Here is a 25,299-nt window from a genome sequence, read left to right as displayed (position 1 = left end):
GGTCATGAATATGTACATAGATATTTCCAAAGTTTGCGGGCAATAAAATGACACCTCCACCCTGACCTCTTTGGGCTGCTCTCAGTTTCATTCCTGTGTTAGTGCTTTGGTCTTTAGGGAGTACTGCACCAGAACTTGAGACCAGAGACTCAGTAAGGCACAGCAGATATGGGAGTATCTTTCCATGTTGATGCTTTTCTGTGTGAAACTCACTTCGAGAAGGTAACCTGGTTTTGTGAGCCTTCATTTCCCGTATTGCTGACTGAATTTCTAAGTGCTTCTATCTCTAGGTGTCAGGACAGAAGGTGAACACAAACACTGTTTAAGATGCCCTTGAACATCCAAAGATGTACTTATGCAAGTGCTAACCTCCATCCAGGGCAGAAGAGTGAGATTGTTTTGAGGATACCCTGTAGAAAACCTTTGAGAATCAGGTACAAAATGGAGAGCAGTCCTCCAGTGACAGGCAGTGAGCTCCCACACTTGTGAAAAACTCCTTTCTTTAGTCACCTTGGTGACAACATGAGTGCATACTTTGTTGTTCTGGTCTAGACCCTTCAGTGGTCTCATCACCTTGCCTGCTTGCAGATGAGCTGACAGCCTGCTGGGCACCTCAGCAGCTGTATGCAGCTTTGCTAAAAAGTGAGTTATCCCAAGCAGTGCTCTTTGCTGTCATGTCCCCTAAGTTTCAGGCAACTGATTTACATGACCTCCCATCTAACATTCAATATAGATGCAATTGTGCTGTTCTCAAGCCTTGGCTTTGGTGTAAGGTCTACCAGGGCCCACCTGCACCTAACATTTCTGTTAATGCTAAGTGTGATGCTTGTCTGTGAGCTTCTTCTCTAATTGCAAATGGCTTTTTTTATAAGACTGCTTTTGTAAAAAGCTGCTTTTACACTATGTGAAGTGTCTTTCCTTTGTAATATTTTAAAATTTAATAACTCTTTAGTAACTCCTTTTTATTCTGGTACAAAGAAATGAAAAAAATAGTTTCTCAACTAGAAGGTTTTAGCCATCTGCTTTATGTATTGTGAGCACTGACTTGCAGCTCACAGCTGTGGCTTGTTTCTGCATGGCTGGGAGAAACCAGGCATCTCCTGGGGTCCCAGTGGGGCTGGAGGGGCTGCCCTAAGTGAGCTGTGAGTGCTGAGGTTTAGAAGATGCTCTCTGGAGGGTAGAACACGATATTTTTCACATAACTTTAAAAATCCCACCCGGCAGCAATGATAGAGATAGTGATGACTATTTTGATTTCCTATGACAAATTTACACAATGCAATAAGGATCTGGCAGAACATCACTTGGCTAATTTTGTGCTCAAGTTTTGTACAACAATTCTTGGCAAGCTCAGAGTTTTAAAAAAATCTGCAAAGGCAACCAGAAAATGAAGATATGCAAGAAACTCTGAGGTTTTTTCCAAGGATATGGATGACCTTGGATCCCAACAAATTGGGAAATATGTTTTGAGGACTCTGACATCTTGGCAAATATCTGCAAGTCCAATGGAGTCAAGGGGATCCAATGCAGGATTGCCCTCTGCATGGAATCCTTGCTGGGTATTTGGAAGGTGAGAGATTCTATTTACTATTGTGATGTTTTTGGGGGCAAACTACTTCCTTGATTTGTCCTTGCCATTGCTGATTTTGTTCTGCATGTGTGTATTCTCTTATTTACCATTTCAATCCCTACCTTGGCACCTCAGTCATGAGGTGGTGCCCATGCTGCAGGACAGAGGCTCACAGTCCTTGTCTGCTGGCAGTACTCCCCCAGGGTCAGAGAACTGATCTCACCATCGAGGGCAAAAGGGAAACAGCTGTAAATAAGCTCAAAAGTATTTGGACTATTGCTTTCTCTGGGAGCCCTCCTTTTGTGGAGATGGTGCAGCAGCAGACAGGTATTTTGCCTGAGCCTGGACTCTGTCTCCTGTTTCCTCATGAAAGCAGTAATTAATGAGTTACGAGCATGAGCCTTCTTGCCAAATTCTCACTCTCTTGCAGTCAGACTGAAAGCAGAGAAGTTGCACAGCTCTCTGGGGCAGCACAAGGAGATCTGCAGTGCATTGAGCCACTGTGGCCCCCTGCAAATGTTCTTTGATTCCTCTTGGCTCATTCTGGGCAGCTGCCTTGGTACAAAGAGGTGGTTCTCCACACTTCTGTAAAACACATATCCCTGGGGGTGCAGGTGCAGAGGCCATTTCATTCTGAGCACTCCTGCCACCAGATCAATTTGCCTTCATTAAAACATAACCAAATCAAACAAAGCCTCTGGCCTTTCATTTGAAAGACTGCAGCAAACCACATCAGGATGGCATGAGTCTGCAACATACACTGACTTTTCAGGTAACAATCTTACAGTAAGTTAGAAAGGAGGATTTTTTTTTTTTTTGTTGGCTTCAATGCACATGGGTTACAAGACCTGTGGAAAAGTGTTCTGTGGGGTTTGTTCAGTTTCTTTAAACTGTTGAATTACCCTCTCATGGCCTAATATTTATGTGGCTTCTGGTGCACTGATGGGTTGGTGCTTTGCTCACTGATGAGAATATAGAGCATTTCTTTGTGTACAGCACACTGACAGAGAAAAAAAGTAATTGTTGTGTAGGGCTTCATCTCTTTTTGCAGATGGCATTATTGGTGCAAGAAGCCAGGAAGTCAGGTAAGGAAAAAGAATGTGTCTGCTCTCATCTCAAGATTGCTATATCCTCTGCCTTATCATATTTTTTATTTTATTGTACTTAAATCTCTCTGAAAGGCTTGTTCGTTCATGAGCGTTCCATGTAAAAAGTGCTGCAAGTTCTCACTGCACAACAGTGTGAAGACCTACTGCCTTCCTTTGCTAAGGGAGGAAGCAATGGTTGGATAGATGTAATTTCATTTCTTTTTTTACAGCAAAGGATAAAAATCATAATAACATATGTGTCTAAAAACCTTAAAGAAAAAAAACAATTGCACAATTAATTTCAAACTTTTTGAAACTAACTATTTTGGAGTATTGTTTTGAAAAAAATACTTTGGTTTTTAAATGTCCTACTGAATTTGAGGGGGATTTTTGAGGTAAACCAAATTTATAATGCTCCACTGTAACAGCCTATCAGATTTAGTGTTGATTGACTCTCAGGATGAGGTTTGCAGTTTTTAATTACTACATCTTTTTTCTGGATTTTTTTTAACCAAATATTATTACTTCCTAAACCTTGCCTATAACCTTCTGTCTCAGCAAATAAAGTTTGATTGACCACTGGAGTGAGAAACAGGCTTGATGTACTATTTCTACTGCTGGTGGAAAATTCAGATGAGCTTTAAATAGTGATGGCTTGCAGTTTCAACCAGCTAGTCAAAACTTTAAGATGGGAGAATTCACTGCAACAAAATGCTTATGCAAAGGGTGTTTATAGGCATGTAAAAATTAATTGTTAACGGGCTAATAGATCAGGCTGCCTAGTCTTAAGCTCTTGTTTCTTGTTTTACATACTGTATAGGAAGAAGTCTCATATTTTTATTCTTATTTCTAGAAAATATCTTCTAAGCAATGAAGAACAGTAACAGATCTTTATTTGTCACATCCAAAATAATTTATAAGCAACTTCTGAAACAGAAATAGCCCACAATTGTGTTAGTACTCCTGATAAATAAGTGGCCAAAAATCCCATAGTGACTTCTGGTCCTTGAAGTATTGATTGAATTACTGATATGTCTATCATGCATGATTCTTCCTTTCTAGGTACCCTGCTTAGCACCTTGGTATTTTGAATCAGATTTATAGATTCTGCATTTTAGAAGAGACATCTCTGTAAGAATTGTGGCATAACTAAGTGATAGTTTCTTGAGCTTTTGTTGCTTGTCTCTGTGATGTAGATGGACACCTTTTCCATGCCCATGACTGTGCCAATGCACTTGGTCCTGCTGAGCCTGGTTATTGGGAGCAGCGAGGGGTGCTACTGTGAACATTACCCATGGGGGTCATGGTCTGCCTGTTCACAGAGCTGCAATTTCGGGACACAGACCAGGCACAGGTAGGGCCAAGCCATCTCACTACTTCTATGTTTATTTTCTGTGAAAAATAACACTTCTGAAGAGGGGCACCCATGTCTGAAGCTCCACCTTCCACAATATATTGAGAAAAATTGTCATGCCTGGGTGTTTATCAGATAAATAGATCATCTTTGAATTGCAATGTTTTAAATAGACAAAATTTTAAACATCACTGCCTGTGAGTCAGGGAGGGAAGAGGAGGGCTGGAATTAAATTATCCTTGAGATCCCTTCCGACTCAGACCATTCTAATCCTATGAGCCAGTGACTCTAATCAAACCAATATCTGCTAATAGATGTAATGAGGGGAGGACAGCCAGGGCCGACACTGGCCTTGCTGGCAGTGTGCTTTGGGTGTTCAGCCCCCGGGGACACATGAGGCTCCGGGGGCCCTGCACTGGCACAATGCCACAGGAGGGCAGAGATCCAAATTTCCTCCCTGCACCATTAGTTTTATGACAACAGATGATGTAAAATAAAGATTCAGTAGCATCAAATTTGATGCAGCACTGTGGTATAATCTAAACTTGTGAGAAATCCCCTCTTTTCCTCCTGGCTCTGTCTGTAGCTATCCTCTGGGACATCTGAGATGATATGAATCAAAAATAATTGCTCCTTAAATTTAAGGCATATTTGGATTTTTCTTGTATTCAACATTCTGCAAATGCATACTATCTCTCAGGGTTTCTTAGTTGGGTTCAAATAATTTTGTCAGCCTTCACCTACAAGTAGAGAATACCTACAATCTATCTACTCTTTCCTAGCATATTTTTTAATCTTTTTTTTTAGGCAAATAAGAATGGATGAATATTATAGCCAAAACTTCTGTGATCAGTTGTGCACAAAACAAGAATCTCGTACATGTAACCAGCAAACATGTCCTATCAACTGTCAGCTTGGAGACTTTGGCCCTTGGTCAGAATGTGACCCATGTGTTAAAAAACAAGTAGGTAGAAAATGTGGGCTAAATGCAAGAAATTATGCTAAGGATATCTCTTGTTTCAACTTTATTGAAATTGATCTGGAAAATGAGAGTTTAAGTTAACAAGGGAAATTGATTATTAATTATATAGCAGGAGCTGGAGAGAACAAGTTAAAATAAGATCAAACCAGAAAGGGGTTTAGTAGAGTAAATCTATTTATGAGACTGGTTGTGATGCTTACCATAAACTTGCTTCAAAGTTTATACTGCCATAGTTAAAGGTGAATTTTTCACATGAAGAATCAACTAAACTGTAAAGTGTTCATGTCTGCTTAAGCAGGAGAGAGTCACAGAATCTTATCTTATCCATAACATTCTGTATGTTCTAAAGAACAAGAAAAATGGAATCAAATAATCTCTTGAAAAGAGTCAACAAATCCTAAGTGCTGCTGGCTAGAAATTCTCAGCCTGTATCTTGTGCTGATAGTCACAATCAGTTTGAGATTGCTGAGAGCACACAGCATGCACAAACCCCCCCCCACCTCCACAAGTAGATGTACTAATATCTGTGGGACAAACACCTAAGATGGTGTTTTTTACTCTTGGGCTTTTCTCTGTTAACAATGGTAGACTTAGAGGTGAGACAGTAGAGAGGGAAGAAATGAAAAATCAGGTAAAAGTGAATTGGACCTAAACAAACCAAGCCCTGTCAAATGTAAGGTTCTAGAGGACAGAGGGAAGTGACAGCAGATTGTGTGGGGTAGTTGTACGGCTGGTGGGTATGACCTTTGAAGCTGACTGTGAGAGCAGGTCCGAGGTTCTGCATAAACACAGCCTATGTCCTTCTGCATGTACCCCTTGGTTTCAGAAATTCATGCCTGAAAAGCAACACTGAAAAACTTGTCAGACATCGTAAGTATATCTTTACATATATATCTAACTTTTTGATGCCCAAATAGGGTGAGAAAGACACACAAAAGCTGTTCTACATGTGAGAGATGAACCAGTCTGTGGGGGTGCAAGTAAGATGGGCAGTATGAGAGCAGAAAAAGAAAAATCTGTGAGAAACTGGGAGACAGAAAGCTTTAAGAGGTGAAAGGGAGTGTTCCTCTCAACTGGACTGATTTCAATACCCTCTTATAAACCCAAGTTTCTTACCTTATATCACTATATAAATGTATTAATTTTTATTAGTTTTAAATATTGATGCAACATATATGCTTCTTTAAACAAAAAGGTGCTTTTGTGGGCTGTGGTCCATTTTCCCCTACAAACTATAAAGACCACTGCTTGTGACATTTATAAATAGGAATAACCAACAGAATAGAGGACCTGGCTTACTGTTTAAGAGTGAAGACTAGTATAAGCAAGTTCCCATTGTGGGGAGGGATAAGGAAATGGAAGTTCTGACAAATAACATTGTGAGTGTTATGGAACTGATATGGAGCGTAAGAAGTGGTTCTCATGAGCTTGAAAACTTTCTGGTGTTGCTCTTTGCACTCTCCCTTCAGAGTCACTCGGTTACTGATTTTCACTAGAATCATCCTGCCCTGCCCCAGGGTCTGTCTACAGGGAGAGAAATCTTCAAGGAACCGAACTTTTCCAGTGGGAAAATTCTTAGAGGAGAAACCATTCAGGCACACACAGACAGGTCTCACCAGAAGTCCTGTGAAGTGGAGTGGAAAATATATCTGAAGTGGTTTATCTATCACCCTTCAACTTTACTGTTCTGTGTAGAGGGTGCTATCTCAGGGAAAGAAAACTCAATGAGCTCCCAGGAAGTCTCAGGAAAAGCTTTTTTGTCTTTGCAAGTCATCCAGTTCTCCTCAGACAAGTGGTCCCACATGTAGGAGTCAAGCCAGCTGGGTTGTCAATGTCAGGGTATTTCTAATTCAACAAAGATGGTAAAGAGCAGGAAAAATCTCTGTAAGCCTCTTCTCACATAATTTCCTACTGTATATACTGAAGATACAGGGATGGAATTTCTGATTCCTTTGGTTATGTAGACCAGTTATTCTGCAGTTTAATAAATTATGCTTCATCAGGACTAATGAAGCTCTTGGATATCAGTTCCCTGGCTGCCTCACCTGGGATGATGGTATGGTAGAATGGAAGGACAAGAATGACTGATTATTTCCTTCAGGGCTGTGGTTCTGATAAAGCTTCAGCAGCACTGGGCTGTGTGGCTCTGCCTGGGGTGGGACTTAGCTACAAACAGCTCACAAAAACAACCCTGTTTATTTGTTCTGTCTTTCAGTTCCGTTCCCGGCAACTCCTGCGACCATCCCAGTTTGGGGGCCAGGCCTGTACTGAGCCACTGGTGGATTCCCGCCCATGTTTCCCAGCTAAGCTCTGCAACATAGTGGAAGTTGACTGCAAGAATAAATTTCGGTGTGACAGTGGTAATGATAAACCCCATTGTGTAACTGCAGTATTACCATTTATTCAAATTTTAGTACTGAGACAAAAGACATCCATACTTTCCATATATGAATTCCAGGGAAAATGGACCAGGGAGAAAAGTCTACGTGAGGATTTTATATGTATTAGTAACAGATTCTTCTATAAGTAATTAAAATGCAGGCCCTAGCCAGGGGTGTCACTAGGATCCTGATAGCTGGACAGTAGCACTGTTCCAATTATATTTCTTTGCCCAAATTTTTAACATACAAATATAACTTTAGAGTTTGTCTGAACATAAATTCTCACTATTTTTATTAGGTTTGTGGCTATTTCTTGTTTGCTTCAATTTAAATATACCTCATTAAACAAAATTATTTTACACACATATCCTTGTGCTAAACTTAAAATTAAGCCTTTGCAGTTTTGAAACAAGACAAAACTCGCAGAATTGAAGTAATAATTTCTTAATTGGGATAATCCTGGCTTTATGATAATTCAGTGCTAACATCTATGGCAAGCTCACACCTTTGCAAGGGAAAAAGACAAGGCTGCCCTTTTCTTCATTTAGACACGATGAACCTTTGCTCCTGCTGTTTCTCTTGTGCAGGTCGCTGTATTTCAAAAACACTGGAATGTAATGGAGAAAATGACTGTGGGGACAACTCTGATGAAAGAAACTGTGGAAGGAAAAAGACTGTGTGTAACCGCAAGTATGAGAGCATCCCCGGCGTGCAATTAATAGGCAGTGGGTAAGCCAATTCTGCTAATCTTTTTGTAAGCTTTAGTTGTTACCTCACTAATTTACATTAACAAAATAATTCCCAGTAAGCATGTGAGAGCATTCATCAAAACATATAATGTCTCAGATTAAAACTGGCAAGAAATTATAAAAATACCCCAAAAAAATTAGAGTAGGACTACCCTGCTGCATCTTCCAGTCCTGCTCTGCACTGCTGGTAGACCAGAAAAAGAGGTGTCAAGAAACACTCTCTCTGAGTGACTTGTTCCATCTCACAGCAATCAGAGAATGTATGGGCAGTTTCCAGCTCATGGGATTACTTACCTGTACATCATGCCAAGTTTTTCAGAGATTTTGAGGATGTTCGTCTAGAGCTGTTTGTCTGTGTGATGTTTCAGGATACCAACTACTTTCACACTATTAATTAAAGCAATATAAAGCTTAAACATGGGAGTCCTGTCCCTAGCAGACTTGCATTTTTTAATTGAATTTTGAACTCAGTGTGGTCCAGTAACATCACTTATGGTAGAAATAGAGAACCAGTAGCTCATTTTCCTAGAACCATTTTTAGGTTCTCCACTTAAGACTGACTGCCTAACTTTGGGGTTATCAGTAAGGTTAGGCACTGCTGGAAAGTAGGCAACTGGATTGATGCTACTGCATTTTTCAGGTGAATTCAGAGTGAATGAGAAGTTGTTGTAATTCCTTTAAAAGTAGTAACAAGATGCTCATGCTCTCAATCGAATCTAGAACACCTCAATGCAGCTGTATACTATGAAATGTTTCAAGTCCATACATCTTCCTGGAGTTGTTTAATCTCTGGAAATAAATTTTTGTTAGATTTCACATTCTCACGGGAGAGAGCCGAGGGGAAGTTCTTGGCAACTCATTCAATGGAGGACAATGCACAATAGTGAAGCGCAATGAGACAAGGAAATTGTATCGTGTCCCTGCGAATCTGGAGGCTGTCAGCTTTCAGGTACTCTCAAGCAGCAGCTCCTAGCCATAAAACCCTCACAGTAATCACAATCCAAAATAAGTGTTCAAGTGTTAGGTAGTACTGCATGTTTTAGAACAAAATTTCTCAACCTGGTGAGGCTTGAACTTGCTTCAGTTGATGTGTGGAAAGGGGATAAATATTCATGTTCCACTCATGCTTTTCAGATCTGTGTTAACTCAATGCACCTTATATCAGAGTCAATATGATTGATTTGAGCTTCTCCTGCTTCCAGTGGCTGCAGCCTTACTTTGTTCTGACCTGGTACCAAGGGCCTTCTCCTAGCCACACATCATCTAGGCAGAGGTTTGTTCAACTCCAAAGCTTATTCCAGCATCACTTCTGTGTACTTGAAGAACCAATGGCTGCCGCTACTGACTCCTGCAGCCTTGGGCTCCAGTTCCTCCCTGAGCTATTTCAACCCCTCAGTCCTACCTGTTCCCTGCCCAGCCCCCCACAGAGAAGCAAGGAATGAAGGCAGGCACTGAGCCTGGAAAGCAGGAGGACAAAATACACACAGCTTGGAGAGGAGCCTTACAGGACAGGTTTGGGGAATTACCAAAATGAACCTGGAGTGTATCTTGCAAAAAATCTAGGAAGAACTAATGCCCCTTTTATGGACACTAGCATGCAGAAAATGCCTTCAATACTGTGGCACAACATCTGGCTGTGTACATATGAGCAGGCCCCGTTTGAAGCCAATAGATGCTGCATTGGAAAAAAAAGAATGCAGGATGTGAAAAAAGCTCAACGAATGGATGAAAACTGATGACTTTTGCCACAGGTGTTGTGAGATTTTAGGATTACTTTAACAGAGGCTACTGAAAAAAGAACACCCTGCTGCATTCCACAGAAGCTGTAATTGAATTGGCCATGACATGCAGGATATGTCAACAATGGTGAAGAATTACTGTTTGCAAAAATATTCAGAGGGGAAAACCAACCTTTGATTTGCCCAGGTCTCTTTATAGCTAGTAAAATTCATTAAGTTACTGATGTCCATTTGCAGAACTGTTAAGGGTTTGTGAAACTCACTTTTAGGAGTGTAATCTTTATCTTTTAACATTTAGAGCAGCTTCTCATATAGAAAGGTCACTGGACTGGACCTTCCTGGAACTCCAGTCTATTTTCCTGCAAAAGCATATGACTTCTTGAAAAATGGAAGGGGGTAGGGAGAAAGGGCCACCTAATTTCCCAAAACCCTTAGCAGCCCTATTAAGCAAACCAGGTCTAGAGGAGGGAAAAAATATCATTTTTCAAAAACACAGAGGGATTTTGCCAAATTTTGGGAAATAAGTAATTTCTGATCTGATGCTGAGGTTCTTGGTGTTTTGCTCAACACCACCACTGGAGGTTAACAACTTGATCAGCAGGTTTGCTCTCAATTCCTCTTTATCTGCCTTTAATCCATCATGCAGTGTAGGTGCTAACAGTCCAACCACGCTCTAAGACTCTCCTGTGGAATCCTGTTCATTCTTCTAGCTGGAAATTGAGAAGAAAGGTCAGGAAGCACCAGACTCTGTCTCGTAAAATATAGAAGCCATAGGGTTGGGAAGCAGTCATGATGTGGGCACAACATGTATGTCTGGAATTCTTTTAAAAGTATGTTGGAATGTGTTGAAAGCTATTCCTATGATTTAGGGCCTAGCAGTGAGAAGTTTCAGAAGAAAGTGCTACATTTTTGTTGTTGTTGTTGTATAAACAACTATTAGTAAGTCTGGTTCTTAGCTTGTATTAATTTTGCCTCTTAGCCTTTCTTAGTCTCATCTTTTTGTAGCTTACTTTCACATCTCAAAAAAACAGGCATATTTTTTCCATTAAAAACATCAAAAAATCAAGTATTCTTCGCTTAATAGTTTTCTGTTTCACATTATCATTTATGCAAATGCATCGTGCTTTACCGAATCTCCAGGTAACAGATGAAGAGGATGATGTAACATCAGATTTCTACAAAGATTTAATTCCCCTGAGTGATAGTGCTTATGACAGTAGTTCATCCACTCGTAGAGATAAACATTCTTCTGGTATCCCATTTTTATTCTCAAGAAAGAGACGGATCCAGGTTACATCATCTTCCTCCTTCAAGAAAGCTATTGAAGCCTCATATGAAAAGGTAATTTAATGTTTCCTTCAGTTTCCTTCTTTCAGTTGATTTGTGTCTGCTCATTTCAGAACTGAGCTGCCAAAGGCTACTTTCCCTACCAAGACATTGACCCACTAGAATTAAGTATTAAAAAAATCCTCTTGTGATACTACAAAATATTCCTGGTTGTAACACACCTTTTGTAATGCATAATGGGTTTTTTCTGGGTTTAGTACAGAAAACATAGGCTTATTCCACTTTTAAAAACACAGATTTGACATTATCATATTGGGTGACTCCTTCCCCTATCCTAATTATAGATTAAGAGGGCATAATACCTAACACAGTAGCAGACAACTCAAAAAATAAAGGAAGTGCAGTCAAGAATGTTATACTTATGCATGTACTGGGTATTAATCTACATTATTTTTTTATTTGCTAAGTTTATTTTGGTAAGTTTATTTTTGGGGAACAGTGGCTTCTTATTGGCTCAAGCTCAGACCACAGCTAATTATGAAAATGCTAATTTAGTTTAAATTTTCAACAGAAAAGTTATTTTGTGTATAAATTGATTCTCAGCATTGTTGTCATGGAAGGTGGTGAGGTACAGGAACAGGTTGCCCATACAAGCTGAGGACACCCTATCCCTGGAAGTGTTCAGGGCCGGGTTTGATGGGGCTTTGGTCCAGTGGAAATTGTTTCTGCCCACAGCAGTGTTGTTGAACCTAGATGGTCTTTAAGGTCCCTTCCAACCCAAACCATTCCATGATTCTGTGAAATCACAGAAACCCACCAATAACTTAGTCTGGTGCTGGCTAAAGATGACACAGTTTAAAATCCTTTCTTAACGATCCACAGCAGGACTATTACCTTGAGTCTTCCTTGTGTTATCCACTGTATCAGACAGGAAGCCTCTATTTTTATCTCTGTCTCTATAAATTGTATTAGTGAGTGTTTGTAGGTAGATGTGTACTTGTGTATGTTTGACAGGCCTACAAGTCAATTTGCAACACTTTCTTATATAGTGAAAAAATAAGACTATATTGATCACTTAAAAGGAGGGAGGAATTTTCCAGTGCTTTGGGACATCTCATTCAGACCTATATGTTAAAATATGTATAAATAAGATATTAATACTCTTGGTTCCTCTAGTTTCTGCATTTACCTCCCTCTGAAGGTGCTAAGATTACCCTTTTCTTATTTCTAGAATTCCAACTTTATTAGAGTCCATAAACTAATTTCTGTTGCAAACTTCACAATGAAACAGTCAGATCTGCAGCTATCAGACATCTTTCTAAAAGCACTTAACCACCTGCCCCTGGAGTACAACTATGCTTTATACAGCAGAATATTTGATGACTTTGGCACTCATTACTACACCTCTGGGAAGATGGGTGGTTCCTATGATATTCTTTACCAGTACAGCTCGGAGGAACTGCGGAACTCAGGTATGTAAACTTTAACAAGAAAATATCATTATTTGTTTAACAGCTTTTCTTTTCCCTGTTTTTAGGACTTCGCCACAAAGTTCTCCAACAGGCTCATTAATTGCTCGCATTGCTTACATATAGAGCAAGAATAAATTTTTGCTCTACACTGTATTTGAAAAGTTCAGGAGTTCCCTTATTTGCTAAATGTCACTGTGTTCAGGGAAACCACTTAAGACCTTCAGACCCAGACAAGGTGCCACCAGGAAGTGTGTTCTAGCATCCTATATCATGGGACTGAAGTCTGAGAGGTATAAGGAGTACTTTTGGGATTGCAGTCAATAAAGTTGATGGTTCGGATTAGAAATTACTTTAAAATTTTCCCAAGACTGCTAGACTATCAAAATTAAGACAACACCACAAAAATGGAAATCTAAAGTTAAAAGCTGTGATCTTTAATGCCACTACTGTCACTTGCACAGGCATGGGAGGGCAGCTGAAGCATGCCTCTGTCCAACACTGTATGTAGGGCAGCATGTGCCTGCTGTAGTAAAGTCTCCAGTGGCAAGTGAGGAGCATGGAAAGCTGCTGGCTCATCTCAGTGTGGGAGCCTGGGCATGATGCTTGCCATGTATCATGGTTATGTTGATAAAGATGCTGCTCTGTGGTATTTCTAGGCCTGTCAATTGAGGAATCAACAGAATGTGTCCGAACAGAAACAACCAGGCGCGTGTTCTTCAGGAAGAAAAAGAAAGTCAGTACCAGATGCACCACAAACAGGATGACTGTGACACATGAAGGTGACCATGATGAGAACAGGGCCATGTCCTGTTACTTACCCTGAGAGATACCATTTCCCTCAGCTGCCCCAGGTGACCTCTCAGCTTTGTTGAACTACAGATGCTCTTCTACCACTGTCAGAGCAGCCAGTGTTTCTTTGTCTGCCTCTGATACAAGCACTGAAAGCATATTGTCATTTGCAAAAGAAATTATTATGTAGGTGTGCTATTTCTCTGCTCTGGAGTGCCATCACTGGGGATCTGGTGTCACTGGCTGTCCAGTTGGTCACAGATCTGCCAAACATTACCCCTCATTCTGGGTCTAGGGCCAGGAATACTGATCTGTAAAATGAACAAAGGCTAGAAATTTGTGTCTATGACTCAGTTCCTGATCTTTTTTAAGGGTTGTGCAGAGGTCATTGAGAGAGTTGGGCTGCAATAACAAACTCCCTGACTTTCCTTTCCCACCTTCCTCATGCCAAGCAGATATTTAGGTACCGGGGGGACACAGAAATGTGTCTCAGAAACTGCAGAAATCTGGTGCTTTTTCCATGAGAATGGCAGGAGTCATACTCTGCATCACTAAGGATAGGAATTTCATCACTTCCACCATGTTTTTGTCCTCAGTAGTTGATTAGTATCTTTAACTTAGATGTTTACAGCTAGGACTAAACCTGCCATGCTGTGTTTTCTAGAAGTATCCTCCTGCCATGCTGTGTGCTCTAGAGGAGACTACTGCATCCTCTGCATTTTTCACTACTGTCTTACACTCTGAATATCCCCATGGCTCAGGTCTGAAACACTTTCCTTTGAAATATTATCACAGGTTTCTGTCATAGCAGGCAGGGATTGTTCTTCTGAGCTTTGACTTCTTTTTTTCCAATGATAGTTTCAAAAAATTATTCTTAATATATTCTTTAATATCCTCTTATACTTTTTCTTATAGTTAGTGTTGTCACATATGATGTCTTTGGAAGCCTTTGTCTGAAAATACTGTAATGAAATTGTCTTTCAGGTTCCATTTTGGAGTCAGCTGAACGATCAGTTTCCCTGGTAAAAGGTGGTAGGTCAGAGTATGCAGCAGCTCTGGCCTGGGAGAAAAAGGGGTCTTTTCCAGAACACAGAGTCTTCACAGACTGGCTGGAATCAACAAAGGACAATCCTGTGGTGATTGACTTTGAGGTAAGAGAAGAACAAGAAAAACACTCAAATAGCAAAGACTAACTGCTCTTCACAGAGCCGTGCAGATATTTTTTCCTGTAAACAGGGATGATGCTGTGTGCGATATGAATGTACATAAATATGGGCAGAAAATAAACATACAGAACTTTTATTAGGACAGCTTCTTATGCATGTTGGTTTATAAGGCACACCAGTTTTGCATTGTCCATGAACAGTGGCATTAAGAGTGAGGAGTGTGAATTACTTGCTCCAGCACCAGCAGGAGCTCAGGCATAGGCAGAGGTAAGTTATCTTGCAGGAAAAAAGTGCATTGTATCATTCCCTTGTCAGGCCTACATCGCAAAGTGTGTGACATAGCTAAACTGAAATAAAACAGCAATGCCCTCTATCTCTGTCCTGTTTGTTAACGCAGCATGCCAGTGCTGCTGTGAGTGCACCAAGCTGTCTCCCTCCCCAGCTGCCACAGCAGCTGCTCAGCAGCACTATGAGCAAACATCAAAACCTGCCTGAATGCAGAAATCCACTGAGGTTTCTCTTGCTGCAGCTGCTGAACTCCTGAAGGCAGCACAGGAATGTCTGACATGACAGGGACTGGGATGTAAAGCAAACCTTACATCACATAGTGATGCGATGTGTGGTAGAGAGCATCCTGAATTTTAGGACATAGTATCCCTCTTGGTTGATTCTCCCTTGGCTCACAGAGTCCTAAATTGAGGAGATAAAAGCATTATGAACAGGATAACATATATGTATAACACTGTTGTGCTCCTTTAAAACATCCATAATTCCTGTGTGACACAGCTTTGTATGCAGGCTCTATCTCCTTTAAAATGCTCTGGCTACCCCAGTGAGGGCCCTGATGTGTTTCGGCTCCTGCTGACTGAACAGCTCTCTGCCAGGTGTCCCCCATCGTGGAGCTGGTGAGGAACGTGCCGTGTGCGGTGACCAAGCGCCGCCATCTGCGGCGGGCCCTAAGGGAGCACGCGGGCACGTTTGACCCATGCCGCTGCGCCCCGTGCCCCAACAACGGCAGGCCCGTGCTCTCGGGGACCGCGTGCCTCTGCCTGTGCCCGGCTGGCACCTACGGCGCCAACTGCGAGACGCGGGCTCCGGGTTACACGTCAGGTACTTGGGCTGATGGCAGCAGCGCGCAAATCTGGGCCTTCTGCTATCTCTTTGTCAGACATTAATCTGCCATAACGTGCCCTTGCTAGATCCACAGCACTTCTTGCCACATGGTGATGTCCAAAAAGCATAAGGATAAATGTAGGGATGACAAATTAAGAAATCAAACTGAATAGCCATGACTCCAAGAACAGTGTAAGACATGGTACAATATTCCTTAGCTACATAATTAAGCTAATGTGAAATAACCTATTCAGCAATAAGGGGGAAGCTGAGATCAAAAGTAATTGATGCAAAAAATAAGGAAACCCATTGCTTAGTTTTCCCTATAGCCTTTTATGCTTAAGACTAAAAGGCTAATGAACATAAAAATTGTTGATTACAGTTTAGAAGGAAAACTCAGTTATCATAAGGAGAAAGAACATAGTCACCATTCTGGAGAATTTAAAGAGCAATTTAATGTAAAAACATTTTTAAATTAAATTGGCATTTGTTCCATAACTAAGAGAAACAAAGGAGATGTTATATGTGTTTATATTCCTGAACCAAAAGAGAACATAAGGAAAAGTCACTTAGATAGGTAGAGTTCTCATTATCTGACCTTGATAGAATAATATTTTGAAAGAAATAAACAACTGGAGATAGAGATAGATACAGAAAGTCTATTGCATGCAGAAAAGAAAGTGTGTGTAAGGAAATGAAGTTATGCCTGCTTCGTGGTGGTACAGGTAATAGATGCCAGCAGTTATGAAGAAACACTAATAGTAATGTTTTAACTGACATAGAATGCAGATTTGGGATTTAGACATGATGTTAGAACTCAGACTTATTTGAAAACTCATTAAATAATGACCTATTTAAGAAACTTGTCAGTACCATGAAAACACACACATCTGTGAGTACAGTAAGAGTATAAAATATGCCGCTTCTGAGATTTAATGTTATTTGCAATCAAAACTAAGAGGTAAATGTACTTTAGGGTTTTATGAAGCAGCTGGAATGATGCAACCTACTGCCTTAGCCTTAACAATTTTAAATTTTCTGAAAATGGCTAATATGAATTTACCATCATCCCTCTCACATGTGGCCCTAAAAGAAATATTGTGTATGGTACTGGTCTGCCAAGATGGTGTCTCTTTAATTCCTTGCAGTTGCTGTTGATGGGCGATGGAGCTGCTGGTCTGAATGGAGTCCATGTGATGCTTCCTTCAAAAAAAGAAGGACCCGGGAGTGCAATAACCCCTCTCCAATGAATGGTGGTAAGCCATGTGAAGGGCAGCAGGAAGAAGAGGAGGACTGTTATGTCTCTGTGTTCACAGACAGGTAAAAAGATCAAAAGATTTCCTTAGTCATGGATAACTAACTGGTATAGTTAAGGAGCACTCCAGAGTGGCTCTGTGACTACCAGGGAGAAATAGCAGACATCTTTCCCCTCTGAATTTCTTTGGGGAAGTATAGAAAAGGCAAACTCTGAAAATCTCTGCTATTTGCTTCACATTTGGATTTATTAATTTTTTATTCCTAGAAAACTGCTGATAAATTGCATACTAAAGTATGCCTATAGATTTTGTATGCTGCTTTGAGTGGCTTAGTTTCTAAAGCCAAGGAGAAATCTTTTCCTTCTTTTTATTGGAGTTCACAGTTTTTATTTTTTTCCCTATTCCCTCTTTTCTTAGAGGTTTAGATCTGAACTCAGTCACAGAGAGAGTTTGGATGAAGCTACGAAGGTTTCCACTTCAAGTATTCTAGATGTACCTTTTTTAGCATGATTTCAACTTCAAATTCTAACCTCAAACTGGGCAGTTTTTTTCCTCTTCAAGCCCAAGACTTCAGTTTTTTACCTCTCCAGAGTGAATAGGAGAGGATAAAAAGCAGTGGGCTCCACAGTTCTTGTTACTCAGACACCACGGGCTGTACAGCTCCATGATCACAGAGACCAGCCACCTTTAATCATTGCCTGGGGGCGACAAGAATTACATGGATTATTTAGTGACTTCCTGTTTTGTTGTTCTTTGCTCCCTCTTTTTCTTGCTGTATAAAAACATTTAATTAGTTATGCTGATAAATGCATTTAGCACTTTTTTACTGCTCTCATGCTCTTGCCCCTATCAACCTCCAGTTTTGTCCACCATCTTTTGTTTAACAGAATAAAATTATAGGGGGAGGATGACAGGACACACTTGCATACCTTCTGAGTTGCAATTCCGGCAATTCTGGCAATTCTACCATTGTTACTTGGTGACAGGAATGCTTAAGATACAGCCGTACAGCAAATTTTCACTTTTCAGAGGTGCTCCTTGTATAAATGATGATGAAGCCAAGAGAGAAGAGAACGTCTTGATTGGTGAACCTGAGTCTGGATGTTCTAGGCCAGACCCACCAGAATACGGCTTTATAAGGGTGAGCATGAAAAATGATACAGAAGCAATGTGTAGTAGTTGCAGAGATTGGACATTTTATAGTTTCTCTGCTGCATGTCCCTGATATCCAATCTAGCTACTGTGCTAGTGAAAGTGCTATGTTCAAGGAATGCTGCAGGACTCTAGCCCACCACACTACATCAGCAACTGGAGAAAAGTCAAGGTAAAATTAATTTCAAGTTGTCCTTGAATCCTTGTTTGGTAACCATGACATCAGTTACTACAATTAGAAAGAGTTATCATTATATTGGTGAGTGGATGACTCATATTTCAGAGTAGGAAATGCATGCATTCATTACATCTTATCAGGATTTTGCTATTGTTCCTTTGACAATGCCCAGTCTCGTTACCATAGATCCTTGCAGAGCTTTGTGGTGTGGGTTTCTTAAATTTTTTTAATTTTTTTTTTTTTTTTTTTTTAAAGAATGAAAAGAACCAGTATGCTGTTGGGGAGGAAGTTGAAATTGCTTGTGTGAGTGGGCATAGCCTCACTGGCTATCAATACCTTCAGTGTCTGCCAGATCAAACCTGGACACAGCAACATATTGAGTGCCAACGTAAGAAAGAGAAAATTAACAAAATGCACAGCAACAAAATAGAAGGGGAAGAAAGCATACAAAAAAGATTCTTATAAAGGTCTTTTAAAAACAAATCTCTAACATTTTTGAAAAGATAGCATTTGAAGAAGGTATTTTATGTAGACGTGGTGAAAACATCATGAGTCACTACATCACTCCCCTCTCAGTTCAGAAGTGTTACTATTATGTGCTTTGTAAGGAGATTGTAATATGCAGTGCATTAGAAAATCCTCAGATGGATGCTGCGAGGTTCTTCTCTTTTCTAGTTTTAAATAGCTTTAACAAAAGGACTTACCTTATGTTTTCAGACTTACATAGATACGTTTAGGTTGATACAGTTATGAAGAAGAAATGATTCCTACAGAAATTTTTCTACTATCTTCTATATTAAATGGATTATGTGTTTCTAACCATGACCTCCCAGGTTGCATTGAAAATCACTACTATAAATCAAGGCCTTTAAGGATTTATAGGTCAGTTAAGAATTAAGGATCAGAACTGGTTTGTATTAGCTAACAAGATTTCAATAGTTTTCTAAAACTTGGTATAATTTCATTGACTTAGTCTTCATTTTAACAAAAAAAAAGTACCTGAATATACTTATGAGTTTTCTATTGCCGTTGACTTTCTTCTATTAACAAAAGAGAAATTAAAACATGCTGTTATATGCCATTTTATTTTTAAACAGAAAAATTAAATTACTTATATTGGCATACATTAGAAATATTTTGTTGTTATTTAGTTATTACTTGAAAAATATTTTAAAGACTATGACAATGCACTAAAAATTTCTAGACTTAATTATGTTAAATTTTTATTAGTTTTAAATGTCAGACAAATGTTCAGTATTACTGAGTGTCTTTATATATGGTTCTTCAGATAAAGCATTATGACTTTCTGTAAATATCCACACAGCATTAAATCAACAAGAATGATGCCTTTTTTTATTGTTTGTTACAGCCTCAGTATGCCTCAGGCCACCAATATCTGACAGTGTCACAATTTCCCCATTTAAGCAACAGTACAACATTGGTGAAACAATGAAGCTGAGCTGCCAAGCTGGGTTTATAGTCACTGGTCACACAAAGTATACCTGTGGGAAAGACCTGTCCTGGATACCTCCTATTTTGAGGTCTATTACATGTGAAAAAGGTTAGTATGCCTGCAAATACTTACTGTTTCCATATTGCCGGTATTAACAGTACTGTTTATTTCAACTAGCTAGAACTAGAAGGCTGATGACTGGATTTAAGACCTATAGCAACTGTTCATTAATTTTAATTTTACTTTATGTTTCCCACGATGACAGAAATTCAGCTCTAAGCTTCTGCATTAAGTTCAGAATTTTTGGATGCAGTGTACTGTAAATGTTAATAATGAAATCGAGACACTGCAACTGCTTAAAATCAAAACCAAATCAAACCGAACCCCAACTACATTAACAAAGCTTTATGAAAGCAAAGTAGGAAAATGCATTCTATTGAAACTTCAGCTGCTCTTGTTATTTTCCAGTAATTTTTACAAAGACAGATGAAAATACTTCTAGCGTGCCAACCAGGGAGCTTTTGAAAAGAGAAACTTAGGACAAATAGAAATAAATCCATTATAGATTTTATGGTAGGAGTGTAAAATATTTCCGTTCACTCCTTACTAGTTACAGTAATTCTCATTTGTTGTTTCAGATATGCTAACCAAAATTAGAGGTATTTGCAGTCTAGGACAAAAGCAGGTTGGATCTCAGTGTGTTTGTATGTCTCCAGAAGAAGATTGTGGGTAAGTACTGTAATTAGAAATCAAAGTTTCTCTAATGATAGACCAAGAGGCCATTGTGACACTGAAGAGGAAGAGCAGGAAAAGACAACTGCAAATCAAGACTGCTCTCTGTTCAGATATTAGCTAGCTGTTCCTCTATATTCAAATTACAGTCCTGTTTGTAGTCTGTGAAATAAGTAACAATAACAGAATTACAGAATGGGTCAGGAGACCGCAGCGGTCTCCTGGCCCCACCTCCCTGCTCAAGCAGTGCCATCCCAGACCACATGGCACAGAATTGTGTCAAGATGGTGCTTGGGTGTGTCCAGTGAGGGAGACTCCACAACCTCTCTTTGCAAACTGTTCAATCCACAGTAATCCACTTCCTCATATTCAGGTGGAATATCTTCCCTTTGCCTCTTGTCCTATTGCTCGGCACCACTGAGCAGAGCCCGGTCCCTGCTCTGACCCCTCCCGGCAGGCACTGACAGACAGGGATGAGGCCCCTCTCAGTCGTCTCTTCTCAAGGCGGACAGGGCCAGCTTCCACAGCTTTTTCTCGTAATAGAGATACTCCAGCCCTTTGATCATCTTTGTAACCCTCCACTGGACCCGCTCCAGGAGTTCCATGCCTGTGTTGTGCTGAGGAGGCCAGAACTGGGCACAGCTCTCCACATATGCCTCACCACAGCCGAGTTGATATGCAGGGTCACCTCCCATAATCTGCTGGCAATGCTCTCTCTAATGAACCCAATTACATTACTGTAATGAGACACCACAGCACATCCTTTTAATTTACACCGCTCTCTGCTCCTGGAAACTCTGGAAACGGAGACTCCTGGAAACTCTTCTCTTTATTTCACCAATGTCATCACCATGCACAAGGAGCATGTGAGAACTATGATCTCTAAGATTCTTTCCAATCCAAACCATTCTATGATTTTATGATACTCTTTTTGGAAAATGACTAAGCTCCACAAAATGATGCTGCTTGGAAATGCATGCACCTTCTAGGAATTAATTCACTCAGTAGCCAAAAGCAATGCAGAAAAAAGGAAACTACAAGCCACATGACTGCTTTTCCCTGCCCTTGGTCCCAAGACACCTGTGCTTCAGAGATAGAGTTGCACACACAGCTGCAGGGATGCATTGACACAGAAAAGCCACCCAGGCCCAGTGGAAATTTTACATCCTTGTGGAGGTCACAGCTTCTCCTTTTTCTTGTACAGACACATGTCCTTCACCTCCCAACAGCTGGACAGGACCAAAGCTTCCCCTTTCCACAGCACTTGTTTTATCAGGTCCGGGTCCTGCAGTAGCTAGGGCAGTCTTAGGTCTTTAGGTGAATCTCCAGCCTGGCCATGGCTTTGCTGTGTTTCATCCGATGCTGATGTACTGTTTAAAAGTATGGACTTGTTCTATAGCCTGCTAAAATAATTTTTGTTTTCTTCCATTGGGCAGCCACTACTCAGAAGACATCTGTGTGCTACATGCTGCTACTGAACAGAATGTAACCAAGCCCAGCTGTCAGTACTCAGCTGAAATGTGCCTTGGAGTGCAGTCATTTAATTTCTTGCATGCTGGCCCTTGCCATGGTAATTCCAACCTAGACTGGGCTATTGAGAGGGCAAAGCTCTCTACAAATAGCTTGAAGAAAGTGCCCTGTGGCTATGACACCTGCTATGACTGGGAGGATTGTCAAGGTATGACTTCTGAATGGTGAGATTCAGTCATCCCTTTGGATCTAAAAGTAAAATGTGCTGACTTTCACCGCTCCAAGAACATGATTTACAGACATTATGGTCTCTCTGGGCACACAGAGTTTGAAATGGTCAGTCCTATGTCACTGCTACCTAGGATTACACTTAGATATGTGCCTTTTCCCTTTACTCACATCTAGTGTAGTGTTGTTACCACTAGAAAGGCACAAGAGGAACCTGAAAATTAAGAGAACTTTTCCAGGAGAATTAACATTTAAATTTTTAATCACAAAAATGTAATTGGTAATATTTTCACCCATTCCTTGTAAGGCTACTGGTTCTTAGTTTGTACTTCAGGAATTAATTTGGGCCACACCCTCTATAACATGTAATTAAATTGTGAAATTAAATCATTATACTACTTCAAAAGCAAGACTGGGGCTATTAGTCTTAATGGGATTTTAATGGTAAAATTTGCAAATACCCATATGTGAAAATTGTGTTTATCAAGAGTGAAAAACCTAAGAGGATTATTTTCTAAACAATATTGTGCAGCTTGGCTATTTACTGTGTAACCAGGTGATAAGAGCAGTAGGTTTTTCTGTAAATGTCTGAGGTGCTGACTGGCTCTGTGCATATCAAGTGTTTGCCAGGTAAAGGCTGAGTGACAGACACGCTCACTCCATCCCGTGCTGCCAGACACAAATCTGATTCTTATCGCACCTGCTCTACTTAATGATAAATAAAGCAACAGCAGTGTGCAGCAATCCTAAGCCTCTGTTCTGAAGATGTAAGATTTCTGCAGCCAAGAATTTGAAGTAAATATGGCTGTAAAATTACTGCATGACCTGTTGTCCCTTGTGGGCTCAAGCAGAGGGTATGACCAGGTGTGTCCATCTGGTGGAACCACTAGGTACCATGTGCTTCTGGGAAAAAGGTGGTAATTTTTAAAAAAATTACTTATTCCAGAGCCTCTAAGAAGCCTAGTTCTGCTTCTACTGTGCAAGTGTCTTCAAGCTTGATCTTGTGCCAGCACTTCAGTGTTTCTCTCTCTAAAGCATACAGAGGAGCCCTATTCAGAAAAATAAGAGAAAGGGGAGAAAAATATATTAAATAAGGTTAGTTGTCAGTGTGGTGCTCAAGAGATTAGAACTGGGCTCTTTACTGTCTCTGCAGAAGTCCACTTTTCATGAGTGTGCACAAACATTTAGGAAATGAATGTTTTGTTTTTCCTGAAAGTGAGTAGCTGGTATCAACACAGGAACAGAACATACTGCAGAGAAGGTACTGCAGTACCATGAAAGAAGCTAAATGTAGGAAAGCACACATTTTTCATGTTTTAAAAAACTGAAGGCAGAAACTCTGCCTAGGGAATTTCTGGGAAAGAATATAAAGAGTGATTAGATCAGATCAGAAATGATCAGATTAGATCAGAAATAGGTAATGAAATAACCAGCAGGACTGAGCTTTACCACAGACCAGCAGTGGGTAGCTTAGTATTCATAAAGAGAGCTTTAATGAAATCGGAGCTGGCACAATATGGACCTTAAGACTCCATTTCATGGCAAGATTATGTTCAAGGATAATTGGAAAAAGAAAGTGAACTTAATATATCTTTGTTTAGAAGAAAAGTCAGGGAAAGACAGTGGATAAAAATAGTTAAATCAATTCTGCTTTTGTATGGGCCATTGCTGAAAAAAATGTTATTTAAAGCTGATTATGCCTCTATTCCTAATGTCCAACCATCCAGTGAATGCTTTACAGGCTTTTTGTAACTAATATATCACAAACATCTACTAGTGTTTTTCCCTGTTGGACTCCAAAATGTCATCAAAGTATAAAATCTGGTTTTAGTCATCACATTTACTGCTATATTTCCACACATTAATTCCAGAGACGCAGACCCAGTGCTTCTGCTTGATGCCTTACCAGTGCCCCAAAGGAGAGATCCGCCCTCACTGCATCGAAATGGAGACGACAGGGAGGAAGAGGACAGTCAGTCATTGCGTGCTGGCAGCCATGAAGTGTGCTGGCATCAAACTGCAGGTGCTGGAGCAGGGGAGCTGCCTACCATAACCCATTTGCTCTCTGCAGATACCATAATCATTGCATCAAATGCAAACTGAGCCACCCAGGAAAAGCTTGGTTGGTTAAGAAAGGATAAGTAAATCAAAACAAAATGATGAGGAAAAAAAAAAAAATCCAGCTTGCTTAACAGGTTTTTGGGAGAAGGGTGGCAGCGATTTTTTTCTGTCTGAAAATTACCTGGGTTTGGGAGTATAAGGGACAACTTGTCATTGCTGGCACCTCTGGGGATGTGCAGAAGAAGGGAGGGAAACAAATGGAAAGGGAGAAAAAGAAATATTGCCTTTGGTCTCCCCTCCCCTAGAGCTGGATGAGACTTTTCCTTTCTTCAGCCATTTGTTGCTTTGTCGTTGTGACAGCTTGTGACTACTGTTCACTCTTGTCTCACTGGCTGAGTACCTGCTGTATCACACAGGCAGACAGAGCAAGCACTTCAGCACCGCTTCTCACATCAAATGGGGAAGGGGTAGCAAGAGGTTACATGCAGTCACAGTACAAATGGTAGTACCAAACACCGAAAACCACAATTATGCAATGACTGAGTGAAGTCATCAAGGTGATGTGATTTTCAATTGGAGTAGCTGAAGGGAGGAGGTGTTTGCTTCCTGTGTTTGTTCACTGGGTTTCAGCTTTAGGCAGAAAGCCTGAAGCCTAAAGCTTGGTGAATTTCTATGGTACCCCTCAATGTGAATTAAGAATGTTTGTACTTTAAATATAAAATAAACATTTAATGCACTGGGCAGAGTCCTACTGCAATATGTGGTTCTACTTGGAGTTGTTGTACTTGGAGTCTGCAGAAATACATCACATCAGATTCCTTGCATACACCTGCATCAGCATCCAACCTGAGAGCAATTGCATGGGGTACCTCAGCCCATCCATGGTCCATGCCCCCAGCATTGCTTGGGCACAAATCATTACTTCTGAGCAGTTGCAACTAGAATGTTCTCTTTAGAACTCAGAATTTCACAAATCTGAGTATAAATCTGCCTTTTAAGAAGGGGAAAACGGAACTCCACTTCTTTCTATACCAACAGACATCAGAACAATGACAATTAGGAAAATAGCCCCACAAAAT

The 25,299-nt window shown here is 40.3% G+C and overlaps 1 protein-coding gene across 2 annotated transcripts; it reads left to right on the top strand.

The window, feature by feature from the left end:
• The first annotated feature begins 1,962 nt into the window (after positions 1–1,962).
• On the top strand, positions 1,963–24,977 carry C6 (complement C6). 2 transcript variants are annotated; one of them, XM_072922374.1, is made up of 19 exons: positions 1,963–2,342; positions 2,602–2,655; positions 3,855–4,012; positions 4,820–4,976; positions 7,210–7,354; positions 7,963–8,104; positions 8,935–9,073; positions 11,004–11,204; positions 12,382–12,622; positions 13,279–13,401; positions 14,396–14,562; positions 15,462–15,687; positions 16,839–17,010; positions 17,976–18,087; positions 18,532–18,664; positions 19,646–19,837; positions 20,368–20,458; positions 21,898–22,139; positions 24,031–24,977. In XM_072922374.1, exons 1-19 carry the CDS (start codon positions 2,313–2,315, stop codon positions 24,210–24,212), a joined length of 2,907 nt encoding a protein of 968 aa, XP_072778475.1. In that variant the 5' UTR covers positions 1,963–2,312; the 3' UTR covers positions 24,213–24,977. The 2 variants fall into 2 exon arrangements, with proteins under 2 accessions (XP_072778475.1, XP_002193277.4); XM_002193241.6 differs by lacking the exon at positions 2,602–2,655 and having other exon boundaries at positions 1,966–2,342.
• The last annotated feature ends 322 nt before the right edge of the window (positions 24,978–25,299 follow it).

This window comes from Taeniopygia guttata, chromosome Z (genome assembly GCF_048771995.1).
Source record: "Taeniopygia guttata chromosome Z, bTaeGut7.mat, whole genome shotgun sequence".
NCBI classification, from domain to species: Eukaryota; Metazoa; Chordata; class Aves; order Passeriformes; family Estrildidae; genus Taeniopygia; species Taeniopygia guttata.
The sequence above is the reverse complement of the archived record's forward strand: the minus strand, read 5'-3'. Positions and strand labels throughout refer to the sequence as shown.